This window comes from Pristiophorus japonicus, chromosome 5 (genome assembly GCF_044704955.1).
Source record: "Pristiophorus japonicus isolate sPriJap1 chromosome 5, sPriJap1.hap1, whole genome shotgun sequence".
In the NCBI taxonomy this organism is placed as follows: Eukaryota; Metazoa; Chordata; class Chondrichthyes; family Pristiophoridae; genus Pristiophorus; species Pristiophorus japonicus.
The window spans coordinates 125,907,444-125,929,765 of record NC_091981.1 but is presented as its reverse complement, the minus strand read 5'-3'; the positions used below and the strand labels follow the sequence as shown (position 1 = coordinate 125,929,765).

Below are 22,322 nucleotides of genomic sequence, written 5' to 3'. Positions count from 1 at the left end.
GAAACTAGGGTCCTGAACTTAAAGAAAGGAAACTTCGACAGTATCAGACGTGAATTGGCCAGGATAGACTGGCGATTGATACTTAAAGGGTTGACGGTGGATATGGCAATGGCAGACATTTAAAGGTCACATGGATGAACTACAACAATTGTACATCCCTATCTGGCGTAAAAATAAAAAAGGGAAGGTGGCTCAACCGTGGCTAACAAGGGAAATTAGGGAAAGTGTTAAATCCAAGGAAGAGGCATATAAATTGGCCAGAAAAAGTAGCAAACCTGAGGACTGGGAGAAATTTAGAATTTAGCAGAGGAGGACAAAGGGTTTAATTAGGAGGGGGAAAATAGGAGTATGAGAGTAAGCTTGCAGGGAACATAAAAACTGACTACAAAAGCTTCTAGATACGTGAAGGGAAAAAGATTAGTGAAGACTAATATAGGTCCCTTGCAGTCAGAATCAGGTGAATTCATGACGGGGAACAAGGAAATGGCAGACCAATTGAACAAATACTTTGGTTCTGTCTCCACTAAGGAAGACACGAATAACCTCCCAAAAATACTAGGGGACCAAGGGACTAGCGAGAAGGGGGAACTGAGGGAAATCCTTATTAGTCAGGAAATGGTGTTAGGGAAATTGAAGGGATTGAAGGCCAATAAATCCCCAGGGCCTGAAAGTCTGCATCCAAGAGTACTTAAGGAAGTGGCCCTAGAAATAGTGGATGCATTGGTGGTCATTTTCCAACATTTCATGGACTCTGGATCAGTTCCTATTGATTGGAGGGTAGCTAATGTAACCCCACTTTTAAAAAAAGGAGGGAAGAGAGAAAACAGGGAATTATAGACCGGTTAGCCTGACATCGGTAGTGGGTAAAATACTGGAGTCAATTATTAAAGATGTAATGGCAGCGCATTTGGAAAGTAATGACAGGATCGGTCCAAGTCAGCATGGATTTATGAAAAGGAAATCATGCTTGACAAATCTTCTAGAATTTTTTGAGGATGTAACTAGTAGAGTGGATAAGGGAGAACCAGTAGATGTGGTGTATTTGGGCTTTCAAAAGGCTTTTGACAACGTCCCACACAAGAGATTAGTGTGCAAAATTGAGGCACATGGTATTGGGGGTAATGTATTGATATGAATAGAGAAATGGTTGGCAGACAGGAAGCAGAGTGGGAATAAATGGGTCCTTTCCAGAATGGCAGGCAGTGACTAGTGGGATACCGCAGGGTTCAGTACTGGGACCGCAGCTATTTATAATATACATTAATGATTTAGACGAAGGATTTGAATGTAATATCTCCAAGTTTGCAGATGACATTAAGCTGGGTGGCAGTGTGAGCTGCGAGGAGGATGCCAAAAGACTGCAGGGGGACTTGGACAGGTTAGGTGAATGGGCAAATGCATGGCAGATGCAGTAATAATGTGGATAAATGTGAGGTTATCCACTTTGGTGGCAAAAACAGGAAGGCAGATTATTATCTGAATGGTGACAGATTAGACAAAGGGGAGGTGCAACGAGACCTGGGTGTCATGGTACATCAGTCATTGAAGGTAGGCATGCAGGTACAGCAGGCAGTAAAGAAAGCAAATGGCATGCTGGCCTTCATAGTGAGGGGATTTGAGTCTCGGAGCAGGGAGGCCTTGCTGCAGACCACACCTCGAGTATTGTGTGCAGTTTTGGTCTCCTAATCTGAGGAAGGACGTGCTTGCTATTGAGGGAGTGCAGCAAAGGTTCACCAGACTGATTCCCGGGATGGCAGGACTGACATCTGAGAAAAGACTGGATTGACTAGGCTTATACTCACTGGAATTTAGAAGAATGAGAGGGGATCTCATAGAAACATATAAAATTCTGACAGGACTGGACAGGTTAGAAGCAGGAAGAATGTTCCCAATGTTGGGGAAGTCCAGGACCAGGGGACACAGTCTAAGGATAAGGGATAGGGCCAAGCCATATAGGGTCGAGATGAGGAGAAACTTGTTCACCTAGAGAGTTGTGAACCTGTGGAATTCTCTGCCACAGAAAGTTGTTGAGTCCAGTTCATTGGACATATTCAAAAGGTAGTTAGATGTGGCTCTTACGGCTAAAGGGATCAGGGGGTAATGGAGAGAAGGCTGAGGTGGGGTACTGAGGTTAAATGATCAGCCATGATCATATTGAATGGTGGTGCAGGCTCGAAGGGCCGAATGGCCTGCTCCTGCACCTGTTTTCCAGGTTTCTCTGTTTCACCACAGGATATTTCTGCAGAAGTTCCTCAGGACATTGTCCTAAACCCAACCATCTTCAGTTGCTTACATAAGAACATAATAAATAGTTGGAGTAGGCCATTGAAGCCCACTACTCCATTCAGTAAGATCATGGTTAATCTTCTACCGCAACCTCACCTTCCCACACTATCCCCATATGCCTTGGCTCCCTTAGTATCCAAAAATCTACTGATCTTGGTCATGAATATACTGAGGGCTAGACTTTCCATTTGAGATCGCTGGGCTATCGCCCAAAACTGAGAATTCCAAAGATTCACAACTTTGAGTGAAGAAATTCCTCCTCATCCCAGTCCTAAATGGTCAACCCCTTACTCTAAAGACTGTGACCCCTGGTTCTAAACTCCCCAAGCTAGGGGAAACATCCTCCCAGTAGCTACACGGTCAAGCCCTGTAAGGGGTGTATACAGTTGAATGAGACCACCTCTCATTCTTCTAAACTTGAGGAAATATAGGCCTAGTCTACTCAATCTCTCCTCATAGGACAATCCTCTCATTCCAGGAATCAGTCTCGTGAACCTTGGTTTCACTCCCTCTAAGGCAAGTATATTCTTAGGTAAGGAGACCAAAACTGTACATAGTACCCCATGTGTTGGCTCGCCAAGGCCCTATATAATTTCAGTAAGGCTTCCTTACTTTTGTACTTCAATCCTTTTGCAATAAAGGCTCACATACAAATTTCCTTTACAAATTGCTTACTGTACCTGCATGTTAACTTTGTGATTCATGAACAAGAACACCCAGGTCCAACATTTCCCAATCTCTCACCTTTTAAAAATTATTCTGCTTTTCTACTTTTCCTACCCAAGCAGATAACTTCACATTTCCCCACATTATAGTCAACCTGCCATCTTCTTACCCACTTTCTTAACTAGTCTATATCCCTTTGCAGCCTCGTTGCATCCTCCTCACAGCTTACTTTCCCACCTAGCTTTGTATCGTCAGCAAACATGGACACATTACACTCGGTCTCCTCATCAAATCATTGATATAGATTGTAAATAGCTGAGGCCCAAGCACTGATCCTTACGTTACCCCACTAGTTACAGCCTGCCAACTCGAAAATGACATGTTTATCCTGACTCTGTTTTCTGTCCGTTAACCAATCTTCAATCCATGCTATATTACCCCCAATCCACTAGCCATAATCTTGTGTGGAATCTTATCAAATGCTTCTTGAAAATCCAAAATACACCAGATCGACTGGTTCCCCCTTATCTATTTTGCTAGTTACTTCAAAAAAACTCAGACTTATCAAACACGATTTCCCTTTCATAAATCCGTGTTGACTCTGCCCAATTATATTATGATTTTCTAAATGCCGTCATCACATCTCTAATAATACATTCTAGCATCTTCCCGACTACAGATGTCAGGCTAACTGACTTAACAGTTCCAGTTTTCTCTCTTCCTCCTTTCTTGCATAGCAGGGTTACATTCGCTACCGTCCAATCCATGGGGTCTGTTGTAGAATCTAAAGAATTCTGGAAGATAAAAACCAATGTACCCACTATCTCAGTAGCCACTTCTTTTAAAAGGATGTCGGCCATCGGGTCCAAGGGATTTATTTGATTTTAATCCCATTAATTTCTCCAGTACTACTTCTTTACCAATACTAATTTCTTTGAATTCCTCATTCTCACTAGACACTTTGTTCACCACTATTTCCGGAATGTTTTTTGTGTCTTACGTGAAGAAAAATACAAAGTATTTGTTTAACGTCTCTGCCATTTCCTTATTCCCCAATATAATTTCCCATGTCTCTGCTTCATCAATGAACTTTCCTACATCATAAGGTCAGAAGTGGGGATGTTCGCTGATGATTGCAGTGTTCAGTTCCATTTGCAATTCCGCAGATAATGAAGCAGTCCTTGCCCACATTCAGCAAAACCGGGACAACATCCATGCTTGGGCTGATAAGCAGCAAATAACATTCATGCCATGCAAGTGCCAGACAATGACCATCTCCAACAAGGGAGTCTAACTACCTCCCTTTGACATTCAATAGTATTACCATCATCAAATCTGCCATCATCAATATCCTCGGGGTCACCATTGGTCAGAAATTTAACTGGACCAGCCACATTATTACTGTGGCTACAAGAGCAGATCAGAGGCTTGGTATTTGGCGGCAAGTGAATCACCTCCTTGACTCCCCAAAGCCTTTTCATTACCTACAAGGCACAAGTCAGGAGTTTGATCGAAACTCTCCACTTGCCTGGATGAATACAGCTCCAACAACACTCAAGAAGCTCAACATCTTCCAGGACAAAGCAGCTTCCTTGATTGGCACTCCATGCACCACCTTAAACATTAACTCCGTCCACCACCAGCTCACCGTGGTTGCAGTATGTACAAGATGCTGTGCAGCAACTCGCCAAGGCTTCTTCGATAGCACCTCCCAAACCCGCAACCTCTACCATTTAACAGAATCCAAGGAGCTCAGGAACAGGTTAAGTGGGGTGTGCCCTTCAGGCAAAGAGTGTGTACACTCTGACAATCAGAAAGTTTACATATGCAGATTTCTCAGTAACTTGGTTCAACGACTTAAACATATTGATGGGTTTCTGCATACATTATGTACCTGATAGACCGAAAAATAACAAAAATAAAATAAATACTTTTTTGGGGGGTGGGGGGCGAGAGTAAAACATTCCAAAATAAAAATATTGCAGATGCGGGAAATCTTTAATGCAAACTGTGTTCAGCAGCTTTAGGACATTGAAAAGTTAACTACACTGCACACAGCAACAGCCTAATATTTTCAGGTTAGGTACAGAAAGTGATAAATGTCAAAGTAAAGTTTTAAACTGTGCCAACAGTGCACCTAAGCTCAGCCTCAGAAGGGGCCCCCACTATGGCCCCACGTTTCCACATGATTTGCTCCTGATTTTTAGGAGCAAATGGTGTAGAACGGAATATCTTAGAATTCAGAATTCTCATCATTTAGTTTGTTCCAGTTCTAGTTAGTTAGAACAGTTTCACTTTGGAACAGAATTTTTTTTTCAAAAGGGGGTGTGTCCGGCCACTTACGCCTGATTTCAAAGTTTCGTGAGTGAAAACTTACTCCAAACTAACTTAGAATGGAGTAAGTGAAGATTTTTGTACGCTCGAAAAAACCTTGTCTACACTTTAGAAAATCAGGCGTAGGTTACAAATTAGGCGTAGGGAACGAGGTGGGGGGGGAGGTGGGGGGGGGGGGGAAGGGAAGTCATTAAATTCTACAATCAATCCTTAGTTATACTTATACAAATATTATACAAATAAATCCAACCTGAATAAAAATTTATAAGCAAAAAAAAGATTAAATAAACCATGTTCCTACCTGTGTGAAATAGCATCAGCCTTCGAGCTGCTGTGCTTCAGGCAGGCCTTTCATGTTGGAGACAGGCAGGGGTGTGGCGTCAGTGTCTCGACGGCAGCGGCAGCAAGCTTCGAGCCGAGTTGCAGTGCTTGAGGCAGGCCTTCATTCTCTTCGTGGCTGGCCGCGAAGCAGCAGCACCGGACGGACCCGAGGCCATTCGGCCATGAGATATCAGCGGCATCAGTGGCTGGCCGGCAGCTGAAGAATCAACACCTGACACACGCAGCTCTTTATGGTGCTTGAGGCCATTCGGCCACGCTTTAGGGGCGGCGTCAGTGGCTCGACGGCAGCCGAAGATACAGCAGCAGCCTTCGAGCTGTGAGGGGGGCTGAGGCCAAATGGACAGGGAGAGGCAGCCACATCGACAGTTTTATATTTAAATTTGCAGAATGGGTGCTGCATTGTCAACACCACGTATTATGCAATGGTTTGCCATCTTTGTTCTTGGTGGACGTTGATCCATTGCAAAGTTGAATTGGCACTCTTATTTCTCCAAACACACAGTCCTTAATTTGCATGCACCAATGCAGCACCGGTTCTGCAAGTTTAGCAGTGAAAAGCTGAACTCACTGATTTCAGCAGGTGATTTATTCAGCAGTGCTGCTAAAAGCACTCCCTCACACACAGAAATATCAAAAAAAATTAAATTATAAGCCTTTGCAGGGGTCCAAGAAACAAATCTTCACTTTTTCTGCAGTATTTTTAAAAATGGCTGAGTGCCAATGTTTGTGTGAGACTGCGCGTGCGCGCACGCTCCAACGCGCACACGCAGGGTTGCCGGCACCACGAAGGCTAATTTAAATTGTACCCACCCCCTGCTACTTAGAAAATCGGCGCGAGTGTTAGGCTCCGCCCCCTGCTGTGAAGAGCGCGCCGCACCAAGCAGACAGATATCGGACTTTTTTTTTTAGGCGCAGTCGCGAAAAACAGGCGCCCAGCTCGGAGGTGCACCGTTTTCGCCGCGGGACGAAACTTGGGGCCTATATTACCATTCTAACAAGATATTTCATTTTTGAACACTAGCTCTTATTTCCATACATTTCAGACTCTCGGTTCTTAATAGTGGACAGTGGACATGAGAACATATGTCAACTAGGAATTTAATAGAGATTGCTCAAATCAATTAGGATCTTGCAGAAAGTTCCTTCAGGTTTGGATGCAAACAGAAATCAAACCCATTATGCCCATCCAGCCCTTGGGTTTATACAGCTTTAAGCATGGATACATTTTACCTCTCTCTTTTTGGATGAACTTTCACTTCCAAGTATCTTCTCCCTGTGCTTCTCCAGTTCTCTTCTCCATTTCTGAAAGTAGTAAAGCAAAACATGGAGTCAAAAATAGGACAATTGTCACATTACTATTAACTAACTGAAGCACAAACCATTGTTCAGGACTTCTATATTGCTAATGATGTTAGTAAATCCCTGACACTGAAGATTTACTTCACCTGTCAATCACACTGGTATCATTGCTCATGGGTTTATTTCATATTTGTGAAAGAACGTTATTGAAATAGTACAGGAAACTTTTGTGGTATGCATCATTCAGACACAATTGCATTTCTTGACAACAGACACTTTCTATCTGTGTCAGTGGTTCAGTGAGATCTGTGCTCCATATTCTTACCTTATTGAAGCACTATGCATTGTAATGAATATCACAAAGTACAAATTCTCCTTTTTACTATAACAAAATATTAACAGAGCAACTGTAAACCTTAATGTCCTCAAAATAACAGTCAGGATTTTGCAATAAAATAATGGTGAAGCTGTCAGCGCTCAATCTTGTTAGAGTAAATCGGACAGCAACTTATGGCGACCGCACATACACAGTTAAACTTGGAAATCAGGAAGTTGTTGCCAAAGTTGCTCCTCCAGAAGCTGCATTGTAACAGCATCTTATCGAGAGTCTCAACACTGAACCACATGGAAGGGTGTGAAGCTGTAGTATTTACATTATAGATACCCACTAAACTCGCCAGAAAGTGTTGGAGCTTGTCCATTTCAATACAAGTAAATTTTTTTTTAAAATGTGAGAGAAGTCGGAATTACTGCCAAACAACCAGTCTGGCACAGAAAATTAACTTTACAAGTGTGAAGTCTCATTCCTTCAGATTTTAATTATTGTTGGAGATTTCAACTTTTAAAAAAAATTGAAATATTTAAAAACTTTTTTCTCTGTCTCTTTTATCTCTTAATCCCATCTTTTTTTCACTTTTTGTACATGATTTGGCATTGAATTAACTATTCTAACTTGCACTTCTTGGTTCAGACTCTGTGTACCTCAGTAAGGATTCTTAGAATCATCGAAATTTACAGCACGGAAGGAGGCCATTTCGGCCCACCTTATCCGTGACGTCTGACCAAGAGCTATCCAGCCTAATCCCACTTTCCAGCTCTTGATCCGTAGCCCTGTAGGTTACGGCACTTCAAGTGCACATCCAAGTATTTTTTTAAAATGTGGTGAGGGTTTCTACCTCTACCACTTTTCAGGCAGTGAGCTCCAGACCACCACTACCCTCTGGGAGAAGGAATTTCCCCTCATATCTCCTTTAAACCTCCTCCCAATTACTTTATAATCTATGTCCCCTGGATGTTGAACCCTCTGCCAAGGGATCCTTCCTATTAACTCTATCCAGGCCCCTCATAATTTTATACACCTCAATCAGGTCGCCCCTCAGCCTCCTCTGTTCCAAAGAAAACAGACCCAGCATCTCCAATCTTTCCTCATAGACAAAATTCCCCAGTCCAGGCAACATTCTTGTTAATCTCCTCTGCACCCTTTCCAGTGCAAGCACATCTTTCCTGCAATGTGATGACTAGAACTGCACATAGTACTCCAGCTGCAGCCTATCCAGTGTTTTATACAGTTCAAGCATAATCTCCTTGCTCTTGTATTCCATGCCTGTTAAGATTATATGCCTTCTTAACCACCTTATCTATCTGGCCTGCTACCTTCAGGGATCTTTGGACCTGCACTCCAAGGTTCCTTTGTTCCTCTACACTTTTCAGTGTCGTACCATTTAATGTGTATTCCCTTGCCTTGTTAAACCTCCACAAATGCATTACCTCACACTTATCCGGATTGAATTCCATTTACCACTGTTCCACCCACCTGACCAGTACATTGATATCTTCCTGCAATCCGCAGCTTTCTTCTTCAGTATCACCCGCACAGCCTATTTTAGTGTCATCTGCAAACTTCTTAATCATACCCCCAACATTCAAGCCCAAGTCATTGATATATACCACAAAAAGCAAGGGACCCAGCACTGAGCCCTGCGGAACCCCACTGATTACAGCCTTCAGTCACAAAAACACCCATCAACCATTACCCTTTGCTTCCTGCCTCTAAATCAAGTTTATATCCAACTTGCCACTTTGCTCTGGATCCCATGGGCTTTTACTTTCGTGACCAGTCTGCCATGTGGGGCCTTATCAAAAGCTTTGCTAAAATCCATATACACTACATCATACACACCGTCCTCATCGACCCTCCTGGTTACCTCCTCGAAAAATTCAATCAAGTTCATCAGACACAACCTTCCCATAACAAATCCATGCTGACTGTCCTTGATTAATCCGTGCCTTTCCAAATGACGATTTATCCTGTCCCTCAGGATTTTTTCCAATAATTTTCCCACCACTGAGGTTAGGCTGATTGGCCTGTAAATTACTCGGTAAATCCCTTTTTCCCTTTTTAAACAAAGGTACAACAGTAGTCGTCCTCCAGTCCTCTGGCACCACACCTGTAGCTAGAGGACTGGAAAATGATGGTCAGAGCCTCTGCTATTTCCTCTTTTGCTTCTCTTAACAGCATGGGATTCATTTCAACCGGGCCTGAGGATTTATCCACTTTCAAAGCTGCTAAGCCCTTTAATGCTTCCTCTCTCACTATGTTTATCTCGTCTAATATTTCACACTCCTCCTTCATTGCAAAGTCTGCATCGCCCCTCTCTTTTGCAAAAACAGATGCAAAGTATTCATTAAGAATCATACCACATCTTCTGCCTCCACACACAGATTTCCTTTGTGTTCTCCAATAGGCTCCTCTCTTTCTCTAGTTATCCTCTTGCTCTTAATGCATTTATAAAACATCTTTGGGTTTTCCCTGATTTTACTTGCCAACATTTTTCCTGCTCTCTCTTGGCTTTCCGGATAACTTTTTTAATTGCACCCCTGCACTTCTTATACTCTTCTAGAGTCTCTGCAGTATTGAGTTCTCGGAATCTGTCATAAGCCTCCATTTTTTTCTTTATCTTACCCTGCATGTCTTTAATCTGATGGTTAAGGAGATGCACAGCTGCTTGCCCTGTTCAATGGTAACTTCGATGGTATGAGACGTGAATTGGCTAGAATAGACTGGCAAATGATACTTAAAGGGTTGACGGTGGATAGGCAATGGCAAACATTTAAAGATCACATGGATGAACTTCAACAATTGTACATCCCTGTCTGGAGTAAAAATAAAATGAGCAAGGTGGCTCAACCGTGGCTAACAAGGGAAATTAAGGATAGTGTTAAATCCAAGGAAGAGGCATATAAATTGGCTAGAAAAAGCAGCAAACCTGAGGACTGGGAGAAATTTAGAATTCAGCAGAGGAGGACAAAGGGTTTAATTAGGAGAGGGGAAACAGAGTATGAGAGGAAGCTTGCTGGGAACATAAAAACTGACTGCAAAAGCTTCTATAGATGTGTGAAGAGAAAAAGATTAGTGAAGACAAACGTAGATCCCTTGCAGTCAGATTCAGATGAATTTATAATGGGGAACAAAGAAATGGCAGACCAGTTGAACAAATACTTTGGTTCTGTCTTCACGAAGGAAGACACAAATAATCTTCCGGAAGTACTAGGGGACCGAGGGTCTAGTGAGTTTGAGGAACTGAAGGATATCCTTATTAGGCGGGAAATTGTGTTAGGGAAATTGATGGGATTGAAGGTCGATAAATCCCCAGGGCCTGATAGTCTGCATCCCAGAGTACTTAAGGAAATGGCCCTAGAAAGAGTGGATGCACTGGTGATCATTTTCCAACAATCTATCGATTCTGGATCAGTTCCTATGGACTGGAGGGTTGCTAATGTAACATCACTTTTTAAAAAAGGAGGGAGAAAGAAAACGGGTAATTATAGACCGGTTAGCTTGACATCAGTAGTGGGGAAAATGTTGGAATCAATTATTAAAAATGAAATAGCAGCACATTTGGAAAGCAGTGACAGGATCGGTCCAAGTCAACATGGATTTATGAAAGGGAATTCATGCTTGACAAATCTTCGGAATTTTTTGAGGATGTAATTACTAGAGTGGACAAGGGAGAGGCAGTGGATGTGATGTATTTGGACTTTCAAAAGGCTTTTGACAAGGTCCCACACAAGAGATTGGTGTGCAAAATTAAAGCACATGGTATTAGGGGTATTGTACGGACGTGGATAGAGAACTGATTAGCAGGCAGGAAGCAGAGAGTCGGGATAAACGGGTCCTTTTCAGAATGGCAGGCAGTGATTAGTGGGGTGCCGTAGGGCTCAGTGCTGGGACCCCAGCTATTTACAATATACATTAATGATTTGGATGAAGGAATTGAGTGCAATATCTCCAAGTTTGCAGATGACACTAAGCTGGGTGGCGGTGTGAGCTGTGAGGAGGATGCTAAGAGGCTGCAGGGTGACTTGGACAGGCTAGGCGAGTGGGCAAATGCATGGCAGATGCAGTATAATGTGGATAAATGTGAGGTTATCCACTTTGGGGGCAAAAACACGAAGGCAGATCAGCTGAATGGCGGCAGATTAGGGAAAGGGGAGGTGCAACGAGACCTGGGTGTCATGGTACATTAGTCATTGATAGTTGGCATGCAGGTACAGCAGGCGGTGAAGAAAGCAAATGGTATGTTGACCTTCATAGCTAGGGGTTTTTGAGTATAGGAGCAGGGAGGTCTTACTGCAGTTGTACAGGGCCTTGGTGCGGCCTCACCTGGAATACTGTGTTCAGTTTTGGTCTCCTAATCTGAGGAAAGACGTTCTTGCTATTGAGGGAGTGCAGCGAGGGTTCACCAGACTGATTCCCCGGATGGCAGGACTGACATATGAGGAGAGGCTGGATCGACTGGGCCTGTATTCACTGGAGTTTAGAAGGATGAGAGGGGATCTCATTGAAACATATAAAATTTTGACGGGACTGGACAGGTTAGATGCAGGAAGAATGTTCCTGATGTTAGGGAAATCCAGAACCAGGGGAAACAGTCTAAGGATAAGGGGTAAGCCATTTAGGACTGAGATGAGAAGAAACTTCTTCACTCAGAGTTGTTAACCTGTGGAATTCCCTACCGCAGAGAGTTGTTGATGCCAGTTCATTGGATATATTCAAGAGGGAGTTAGATATGGCCCTTACGGCTAACGGGATCAAGGGGTATGGAGAGAAAGCAGGAAAGGGGTACTGAGGTGAATGATCAGCCATGATCTTATTGAATGGTGGTGCAGGCTCGAAGGGCCGAATGGCCTTCTCCTGCACCTATTTTCTATGCTTCTATGTTTCACACAGGTTCCAGAACTCCTGTAGAGGACACTGCACATAAATTGATTTCGAATCACCGCAAGCTCCAGTGCAAAAGCTGGACACTGAAGTAGCATGTTGAAGCTACTTCGAACAGTGCATTACATCATCAAGGATCATTCCTGCTATGCACAATAGATATTATGTCACTTTATGGGGTCAAGTTTCGGGCCGTGCCTAGAACGGCTCAGCCCCGACATCGATGCCCGTTTTTCACGCCCAAAATTTACCTTGGAATTCTCAGCCTCCCTGCAGGTCCCTCGGAGGTCGGCGCGCAGAGATCAGCGGGGGGCGGAGCCACAGCGTCGTGCTGATTCTGGAAGTGCTGGGGTGGCGGGACTAACCGAGGACGTCGTGCCGGCAGCCCTGTACGTGCTCACAAACAATGGTACTTGGCCATTTTTAAAAGGAACTTGAAGAAAAGTGCTCATTTGTTTGGTGGACCTCTGGAAAAGCTTGGGATTGAATCGTGATGATTTTTGTGTGCCTGAAGGAGTGCTTTTAGCAGCACTGTTGAAGAAATCACTTGATGAAATATTAGTTAACATCATTGAGCAGAGATGGCAGGAGCTGGATACCAGCAACAGAGGTCGCATAAAAGTGCCACCTAAAGAAATGAAGAAACGCTGGAACCAAGTTGCAGAAGATTATTGTGCAGTGGTGCATACCAGGAGATCTGGAAGCCAGTGTAAAAAGAAATGGCACGACCTTGGTCAAGTAGTTAGTGTAAGTAATATTTTCATTTTTTAATGTAATCGTAATTGTAATGTGACTATCTGTATGTCCCACCTTGCAGAAAGACGCACTCTGTAAAAAGTTATATTTTACTCTTTGCAGAAGAAATTGGCCCACAACAAAAGGGAAGCAACTCGAATAGAAGGAGGCATGCCCAATCTGCATCCACTGACACCCTTGGGACAGAGGGTAGCTGCTATGATGAGTCGTACATGGAGAAAAGCAATCAGTACAGCACAAGCTGGGCCCACACACGAGGAAGAGGGCAAGTCCTGAAAATGCATCGTGGCCCTTCAAATCAACCTGCTGCCTGGCCGGCTATGTGTGAGAGTATTCATGCCACCCATCCTGCCCCCTCCTTTGCTGTTAAACATTTGACTGTTCTGATATATTTTGCAGAACATGATGATGATGCTAATGAAGCCAATCCTGAAGATCCAGAACAAAAACCAGTACAACCAGATGCGGACGATCCAGACTGGATGCTGGCGGCGATGATTGAAATGTCTACAGGGGAGACCTTCCAAATTAATGTTTATGAGCCAACATTAAGGGGCATCAGAGTTTCAACCCCTTGCATAGGTTCTGGTTCCACCTTCCATGGTTTTGATTCTGATGATGCGGGTTCCAGTGGTGCTGGTGATATCATGGAGCAGTTTACACCCATTCACCCACCATCCCAGCCCGCGCCGGCATCAGGCACTTGCATTCTTTCCTGATCGTCATCATCAGCCTCATCCTGCTCTTCCAAATTATCATCAGGCACTAGCCCCTCATGTGGGTCTTCTGTTTCCACCACCAGCTCCTGATGCCTCATGATGGCTAAGTTATGCAGCATGCAGCACACAACAGTGAAGTGACCGATAATCTGAGGAGAGTATTGCAAGTGGCCTCTGGAATGGTCCAGGCATCGGAAACGCTGTTTCAATGTGCCAATGGTCCTCTCAATGATGCTGTGCATCGCAATGTGCGCCATGTTGTATTGACGGTCAGTTTCCGTCCGTGTCACGCGTAGGGACGTCATGAGCCAGGTGGCCAGGCCGTATCCTTTGTCTCCCAGTAGCCAGCTCTGCCCTTCTGGCTGCTGCTCAAACATGTCAGATATAATGCTGTCATGTAGGATGAACGCATCATGAGTGCTGCCAGGGTATCTCGCATCGACTGACATGATGCGCTGCTTGTCGTCACACATGAGCTGCACATTGATGGAGTGGAAACCTTTTCTATTCCTGTACTGCTCGGAATCCTCCACAGGTGCTCGCAAGGCGATGTGAGTACAATCAATGCAGCCCTGTACCTTTGGGAAGCCAGCAATCCTGAAGAAGCCCACAGCCCTGTCATGGATGGCTTGTGCGGTCATTGGGAACCTGATGAAGTCATTCCTCCACGCATACAGTGCAGCCGTGACCTGGTAAACGCAGGCATGTATTGCAGGTTGAGAGATGGCGCACACATCTCCAGCTGTAGCCTGAAATGATCCCGAGGCATAGAAGGCAAGTGCAGCTGTTACCTTCGCTTCAACAGACAAGGCAGTTGGCGTTCTGCTTCTGGGCTGCAAATCTGCTCTCAGCACATCACAGATCTCAACGACAACTTCTCTGCGGAAACGCAGCCTTTTGACACAATCAGCCTCGCTCATGTCCAGGAACGAGCGCCTGGCTCGATATTGCTGACGTGGGTAAGGTCTCCTGCCCATCAGCCTACGGGTTATGACGTTCCTGGTGCGGTGAGCTCTAATCAATTCTCTCCTATGCAGTGAATTGCTGGCGAACCACTGCATAGTCTGTGGTGTTGACAATGCAGCACCCATACTGGAATTACAAATTTAACTTTTAAACTGGCTAGCTGGCTGGCTCTCCCTCCTGGTGCTTTGCACGCCTACCCTGTCCCCTGGCTAAATGGCCTCAGCCTCCTTCTCAGCTCGAAGGCTGCTTGCTGTTTCTTCGCCTGCCGTCGAGCCACTGACGCCGCCCCTGTCTCCTACATGGAAGGAAGGCCTGAAGCACCGCAGCTCGAAGGCTGTTGCTTCACACAGGTAGGAATATTCAATATTTTTTATTTGCTTTGTTTATAATTTTTTTAATTCAGGATGGCTCTTTATTTGTATAAGTAAGACTGTTGAATGCTTCTAGAATTTAATTACTTCCCTTTCCCCCCTCCCCCTCGTTCCCTATGCCTGATTTCTAAAGTGTAGGCAAGGTTTTTCTGAGCGTACAAAAATCTACACTTACTCCATTCCAAGTTAGTTTGGAGTAAGTTTTTACTGCCCAAATTTGCAAAACAGGCGTAAGTGGCCGGACACGCCCCCTTTTGAAAAAAAAACTGTTCCAAAATGAAACTGTTCTCACTGACTAGAACTGGAGCAAACTAAATGCCGAGAATTGCAATTTCTAAGATACTCCATTCTGAACCAGTTGCTACAAAAAAATAGGAGCAACTCAGGCCGAAACTTGACCCCTATGAATCAGCAAACCTTAAAAACATTTTTCAGCTTTCACATTAATGACTCAGTTCTACTTTTCCACACCTCAAAAGCTTTCAGACTTATAATACTGACCCAATGTTCAAAGCAGAAAGCACCGTGGCTCAGAAGGCTGTCCAAGCAAGGTGGGGGGGGGGGGGGGGGGGGGCGGGGGAAAGAAGAGCAGAATAGAAATGTGGTAGTGATAGGGGATTCTATAATTAGGGGGATAACCAGCATCCTCTGCAGCCAAGAATGAGAATCTCAAAGGGTGCGTTGCCTACCAGGATAAGGGATATCTCACAGCAGCTGGAGAGGAACTTGGAAAGGGAGGGGGTATATCCAGTTGTCGTGATCCATGTTGGAACAAGCGACATAGGTAGGAACAGGAAGGAGGCTCTAAATTAAAAAGCAGGACCTTGAGGGTAATAATCTCTGGATTACTGCCCAAGCCACGTGCAAATTGACATAGAAGCAGACAGATCAGGAGAATTATTACGTGGCTAAAGGGCTGGTGTGGGAAGGTGTAATTCCTTTTCATGGAACACTAGCACCAGTTCTGGGACAGGAAGTTGTACCATCATAGAAACATAGAAAATAGGTGCAGGAGTAGGCCATTCGGCCCTTCGAGCCTGCACCATCATTCAATATGATCACGGCTGATCGTTCACCTCAGTACCCCTTTCCTGCATTCTCTCCATACCCCCTGATCCCTTTAACCGTAAGGACCATATCTAACTCGCTCTTGAATATATCCAATGAACTAGCATCAACAACTCTGAGGTAGGGAATTCCACAGTTTAACAACTCTGAGTGAAGAAGTTTCTCCTCATCTCAGTCCTAAACGGCTTACCCCTTATCCTTAGACTAGGTCCCCTGGTTCTGGACTTCCCCAACATCGGGAACATTCTTCCTGAATCTAACCTGTCCAGTCCCGTCAGAATTTTATATGTTTCTATGAGATCCCCTCGCATCCTTCTAAACGGCAGTGAATACAGGCCCAGTCGATCTAGTCTCTCCTCATATGTCAGTCCCGGGAATCAATCTGGTGAACCTTCGCTGCACTCCCTCAATAGCAAGAACATCCTTTCTCAGACTAGGAGACCAAAACTGAATACACTATTCCAGATGACGCCTCACCAAGGCCCTGTACAACTGCAGTAAGACCTCCCTGCTCCTATACTCAAATCACCTAGCTATGAAGGCCAACATACCATTTGCTGCCTTCACCGCCTGCTGTACCTGCATGCCAACTTTCAATGACTGATGTACCATGACATCCAGGTCTCATTGCACCTCCCCTTTTCCTAACCTGCCACCATTCAGATAATATTCTGCCTTCATGTTTTTGCCACCAAAGTGGATAACCTTACATTTATCCACATTATACTGCATCTGCCATGCATTTGCCCACTCACCTAACCTGTCCAAGTCACCCTGCAGCCTCTTAGCATCCTCCTCGCAGCTCACACTGCCACCCAGCTTAGTGTCGTCTGCAAATTTGGAGATATTACATCCAATTCCTTCATCTAACTCATTGATGTATATTGTAAATAGCTGGGGTCCCAGCATTGAGCCCTGCGGCACCCCATTAGTCACTGCCTGCCATTCTGAGAAGCACCCATTTATCCCTACTCTCTGCTTTCTGTCTGCCAATCAGTTCTCTATCCACGTCAATACCCCCATGCGCCTTAATTTTTCACACTAATCTCTTATGTGGGACCTAGTCAAAAGCCTTTTGAAAGTCCAAATGCACCAATCCACTGGTTCTCCCTTATCCACTCTAGTAGTTACATCCTCAAAAAATTCTAGAAGATTTATCAAGCATGATTTCCCTTTCATAAATCCATGCTGACTTGGACCGATCCCGTCACTGCTTTCCAAATGCGCTGCTATTTCATCCTTAATGATTGATTCCAACATTTTCTCCACTACTGATGTCAGGCTAACCGGTCTATAATTACCCATTTTCTCTCTCCCTCCTTTCTTAAAAAGTGGTGTTACATTAGCTACCCTCCAGTCCTTAGAAACTGATCCAGAGTCGGTAGACTGTTGGAAAATGATCACCAATGCATCCACTATTTCTAGGGCCACTTCCTTAAATACGTGGTGTGTCGTAGCACGTTTGCTGAGCTGCGGACACATCCGCTGAAGGTGCTCCATTTTCGCTCAGCCTCTACAAATATACTGCCTGAAACGACACTGATTAGGCCGATGATTGCCCCTACAATGCCAACAGGGTGAAATCATCATGTACCATCATAGGACAGGCTCCACCTAAACCGGGGGAGGGGAGTGGGGGAAGAATCTACAAGAAGCATAACCAGCCTAAATCCAAACAAAACAGGGAAAGAGAGCATAGGAAAGAATAAAGTAAGGGAGGACATTGATGGCAAGGGAATAAAGAGAGTTATAGACAGAAGTCTAAAAAGATGGTTGAACATAAAGGGAGAGGAAATCCTAATAAAAATACAGCAATGCACACAGAGTCCATAATAAAACAGTGCTGCGAGGAACCAAACATAGTAGGAATTACTGAGACATGGCTGCAGAAAAATCAGGACTGGGAATTAAACATTATAGGGTATAACATATTTAGAAAAGAGAGGGGGAAAAAGGAGAGATGGAGTAGATGTACTTAGGGATAACATAATGGCAGTAGAAAAAAGTGATGCAACTATCAGCAAGATAAAAATAGAATCCATGTGGAGAGAGATAAAAGGTAATAAAGGATCAATCACACCATTAGGTGTTGTCTACAGACCACGAAATAGTGGAAGGGAGATGGAGGATGAAATATGCACATAGAATAATCATCATGGAGAATTTCAACTACCCCGGATATTAATTTGTCAGAAGAGGTAGGTAAAGGGGATAAGGGAATTAAGTTCCGACAATACAGAACTCCTTTCTAACCCAATATGTAAAAAGCCCAACAAAGGATGATTCGCTATTAGATCTAGTAATGGGGAATGAACCAGACAGATAAGAGAAGCAAAAGTAGGGGAACAGCTAAGCAATAGTGACCATAATATAATACGCTTTAAGATGTTAATTGAGAAGGACACAAGTACAGGTACAGCATCGAGAATCCGGAGTTCCGGAATCCAGATACCGGGACGATCCATGGCGGAGTTGTCCGTAATCCGGAAAATGTTTCTATTTGTACTCTGCAGTCCCTTTGTTCCTCTACCCCACCTCGACTTGCACCCTCCACGTAATAAATGACCTCCCCAATCTTCTTACCAAAATGTAGTACCTCACATTTAGCTGTGTTGAGCTTCATTTGCCAATTATATGCCCATTCTGCAAGTTTATTAATGTCCTCCTGTGATTTGTTGCAATCCTTCTCCATATACTCCGCCATTTTAACAGTAATCCAAACCTAGCAGCAACGTTAATAAAGCAAACTTGTTGACAAGGGTGGCGCTATAGTTGTTTGGTGAACCAACCTCTACCTTGCAGAGGCTGAACGCCGACACTCTGACTCCTCCTCCTACCTCCCCTTGGACCATGACCACAATACCAAACATCTAGCCATCATTTCCAAGACTGTCACTGACCTCATCTCCACGGCCTCCAATGTCATAGGCTCCCAACCCCGCACAGCCTGCTTCGACCTCCTGCACAAGATCCACAAATAGGACTGCCCTGGTAAACCCATCATTTCAGCTTGCCGTTGCCCCACGGAACTGATTTCTTCCAGTCTTAACTCTATTTTTCTCCCCTTGTCCAGTCTGTTCCAACCTACATCTGCGACTCTTCCGACGCCCTCCGCCACTTTAACAGTTTCCAGTTTCCTGGCATTAATCGTCTCCTTTTCATTATGGATGTCCAATCCCTCTACACTTCCATTCCCCACCAGGATGGCCTGAGAGCACTCAGCTTCTTCCTTGAACAGAAGTCCAACAACTTCTCCTTTGATTCCACACACTTCCAAGTAAAAGGCATGGGAACCCGCTTGGATCCTAGCTATGCCTGCCTTTTTGTGGGATATGTGGAACATTCTTTGTTCCAGTCGCGACTCAGGTTTCCTCCCTCATCTCTTTTTCTGGTACATTAATCGGTGCTGTTTCCTGTTCTTGCCCTGAACTAGAAAATTTCATTCCCTTCGCTTTCGATTTCCACTCTTTCTTCACCTTCATATGGTCCATCTCCGACTCTTCCTTCCTCTTCTTCGACTTCTCTGTCTCCATTTCTGGGTCTAGGCTATCGACCAACATTCACTATAAGCCCACTGACTCCCACAGCTACCTGGACTACAGTGCCTCCCACCCTGCTACCTGTAAAGACTCTATTCCATTCTCCCAGTTTCTCCATCTCCATCGCATTTGTTCTAAAGATGCCACCTTCCACACTAGTGCTTCCAATATGTCTTCCTTTTCCTCAACCGAGGATTCCCCTCTATCGTTGTTGATATGTCCCTCGAACTTGCCCGTTCCATTTCCCGCACTTCTGCTCTCACCACTTCCCCTCCCCCCAGAACCACCCTTTACCTCCCCTTACACCCCACCAGCCTCCACATTCAATGGATCCTCCACCATTTCCGCTAGCTCCAGCGTGATCCCATCACTAAACACATATTCCCCTCCCCGTTCAGCATTTCAAAAGGGACCATTCCTTCTGCAACACCCACTCCCCTTCCCATGGCACCTCCGTGCAAACACAGAGGTGCAACATTTGCCCTTTTACCTCCTCCCTTCCCACCGTCCAGTGCCCTAAACGCTCCTTCCAGCTGAAACAATGATTTATTTGTACTTTTAATTTAGTATACTGTATTCGCTACTCACAATGTGGTCTCCTCTAGATTGGGCAGACCAAATGGGAACTGGGTGGTTGCTTTGCGGAACACCTCCACTCGGTCCGCAAATGTCAACCCCGAGTTTCCAGTCGCCTGTCACTTTAATTCTTCGCTCCATTCCCACTCTGACCTCTAGGTCCTCGGCCTCCAACACCGTTCCAATGAAGCTCAATGTAAGCTCGTGGAACAGCACCTCATCTTTCAATTATGCACTTTACAGCCTTCTGGACTCAATATCGAGTTTAACAATTTCAGATCATAACCTCTGCCCCCATTTTATCAAACAGCAGCTTTTGATGATCCTGATATTCCCATTTACACCTCTACTAGACCCATCTTTTGTTTCTTTACTTGTCCCATTACCATCTCCCTTTGTCTTGAACCATACCTTAATCTCTCATGCCCTCCACCCTATCACAGAGCTTTCTTTTCACTCTTTCCTCCCCTGCCGCCCCCCCCCCACCCACCCACCATCCCCCCGTCCCCACCATCCCCCCCCTCCCCTCCACCTGCTTTCCCTGCCTGCTTAAAACCTGTTATTCACTTTTTCCAGTTCTGACAAAAGGTCATCGACCTGAAACGTTAACTCTGTTTCTCTCTCCACAGATGTTGCCTGACCTGCTGAGTATTTCCAGCATTTTCAGTTTTATTTCAGAAAGCAACTGGCTTTTTATCAAACTAACGGACACTTCTATAATACCCAGAAGTAACACTGGGAGGAGGCAGTGAAGTACGCCAAGGAGGTACCGGGCCAATTCAGAGATCACACAGACAGGGAGACACTAATAGTTGAATACAATTTTACGAAAAATAAGATTATTTTTGGAAGTTCAAAATTAAAAATGCAGCCATTCCAAAGTCATTCTAGTACCTAGAGGCCCTCGCAGTGGGAGGCAGCATCAAGAAACTGATTTTTAGAGGGAAAGCAGGAAGCTATAATAATTAAAAAAATGGGGTGGGGTAAATAAAATTAAGGTGAAAAGACTAATAAAGGATAATTTAAAAGTAAAACTTACTTGAACAGAAAAACAAGGTAGCAGAGCAAATTTTGAAAATTTGACACTGAAACTGTTCAAACCATCCAATAGCCAGAGCCTGCAATTGCAGACTAGACAAGATTTAAAAAAAAACATTTATCAGTATATAATGCCAGCTATTCTGTGTCACACAGGCAGCAGTGACACTTTTAACACTGTAAATACCATTTGCACTGCCAAGTGCAATAGGAATTGCATGTATTTATAATGAGCTTTCAATGAAACACGCACCTCATGTACTGAATTTAACATACAATAGCTTACGTACACAGACAAATAAATCCTCTGCAACATTAACCCGTTCGAGAAATTGCAAACAAAGCACATCATCTAAAATTAGACAAAGTGAATGAACTTGTAGTTTTGCTCAAAAAAGTGCTCAATTGTGAGTAAGATACTGAAATTTATATCTTTTATAAGGTGTCGAGTCACTCTATAAAGTATTAACAAACCTCATTCATTTTCTCCTCAAAATCTGCAAGGGTTTTTGAACCTTTCTTCTTCTTCTCAAGCTGCTCTTTTAATTCTTCCCTGGAGGAGTACAAAACAAGGTACTAATCTTTTTCGCTGGTCATTTACAGATCATGATTTGACAAGTGTTCTCAAAAGCAATGTCAAAAAGATTATTTAGAGTATATATTAAAGGAAAAGCAAAGTGCAGATTTGGCTTCTCCTTTGAGGCCTGGTTAAATTATACAGTGGTTACATACAACAATTGGAGTAGCAGAAACAACAAACATTTTAACTGGAGCACATGAACTCATTACTGCAACCCCAGGGAAAATGTTGGGTGTTTTTATATATATATTGGGCCCAAATTTGCCCAGGAGTTGCTCCGTTTTTTTTTTGGAGTATCTTAAAAATCCTCATTCTGCACATTTAATTTGCGCCAGTGTAAGTGAGTTAGTTCGGATTTTTTTTAGCTTAGTTTTTTTTTAAATCAAAAGGGGGCGTTACTAGCCACCTACGTCTGTTTTGGCCATTTAAGCCAGTTTGGACAGCTAATAGTTGCTCCAAACTAATTTAGGCCAGCGTATGTGGCCGCAAAGAAAACCCTTGCAGAGAGTTAAGAAATCAGTGCAGGTAGCCAGAGATATGGGGGAGCAAGTGAAGCACTAA

General features: G+C 44.1%; 1 protein-coding gene across 2 annotated transcripts in view; it reads right to left on the bottom strand.

The window, feature by feature from the left end:
* The window catches only part of fam133b (family with sequence similarity 133 member B), a 68,404-nt gene that overhangs the window by 24,640 nt on the left and 21,442 nt on the right, over window positions 1–22,322 (bottom strand). For both annotated transcript variants that reach the window (XM_070880917.1, XM_070880918.1), the window contains exons 3-4: window positions 21,656–21,734; window positions 6,859–6,930 (exon numbers count right to left, since the gene is read on the bottom strand). In XM_070880917.1, the coding sequence (XP_070737018.1) occupies window positions 6,859–6,930; window positions 21,656–21,734 (151 nt within the window). The remainder of the gene's footprint in view (window positions 1–6,858; window positions 6,931–21,655; window positions 21,735–22,322) is intronic.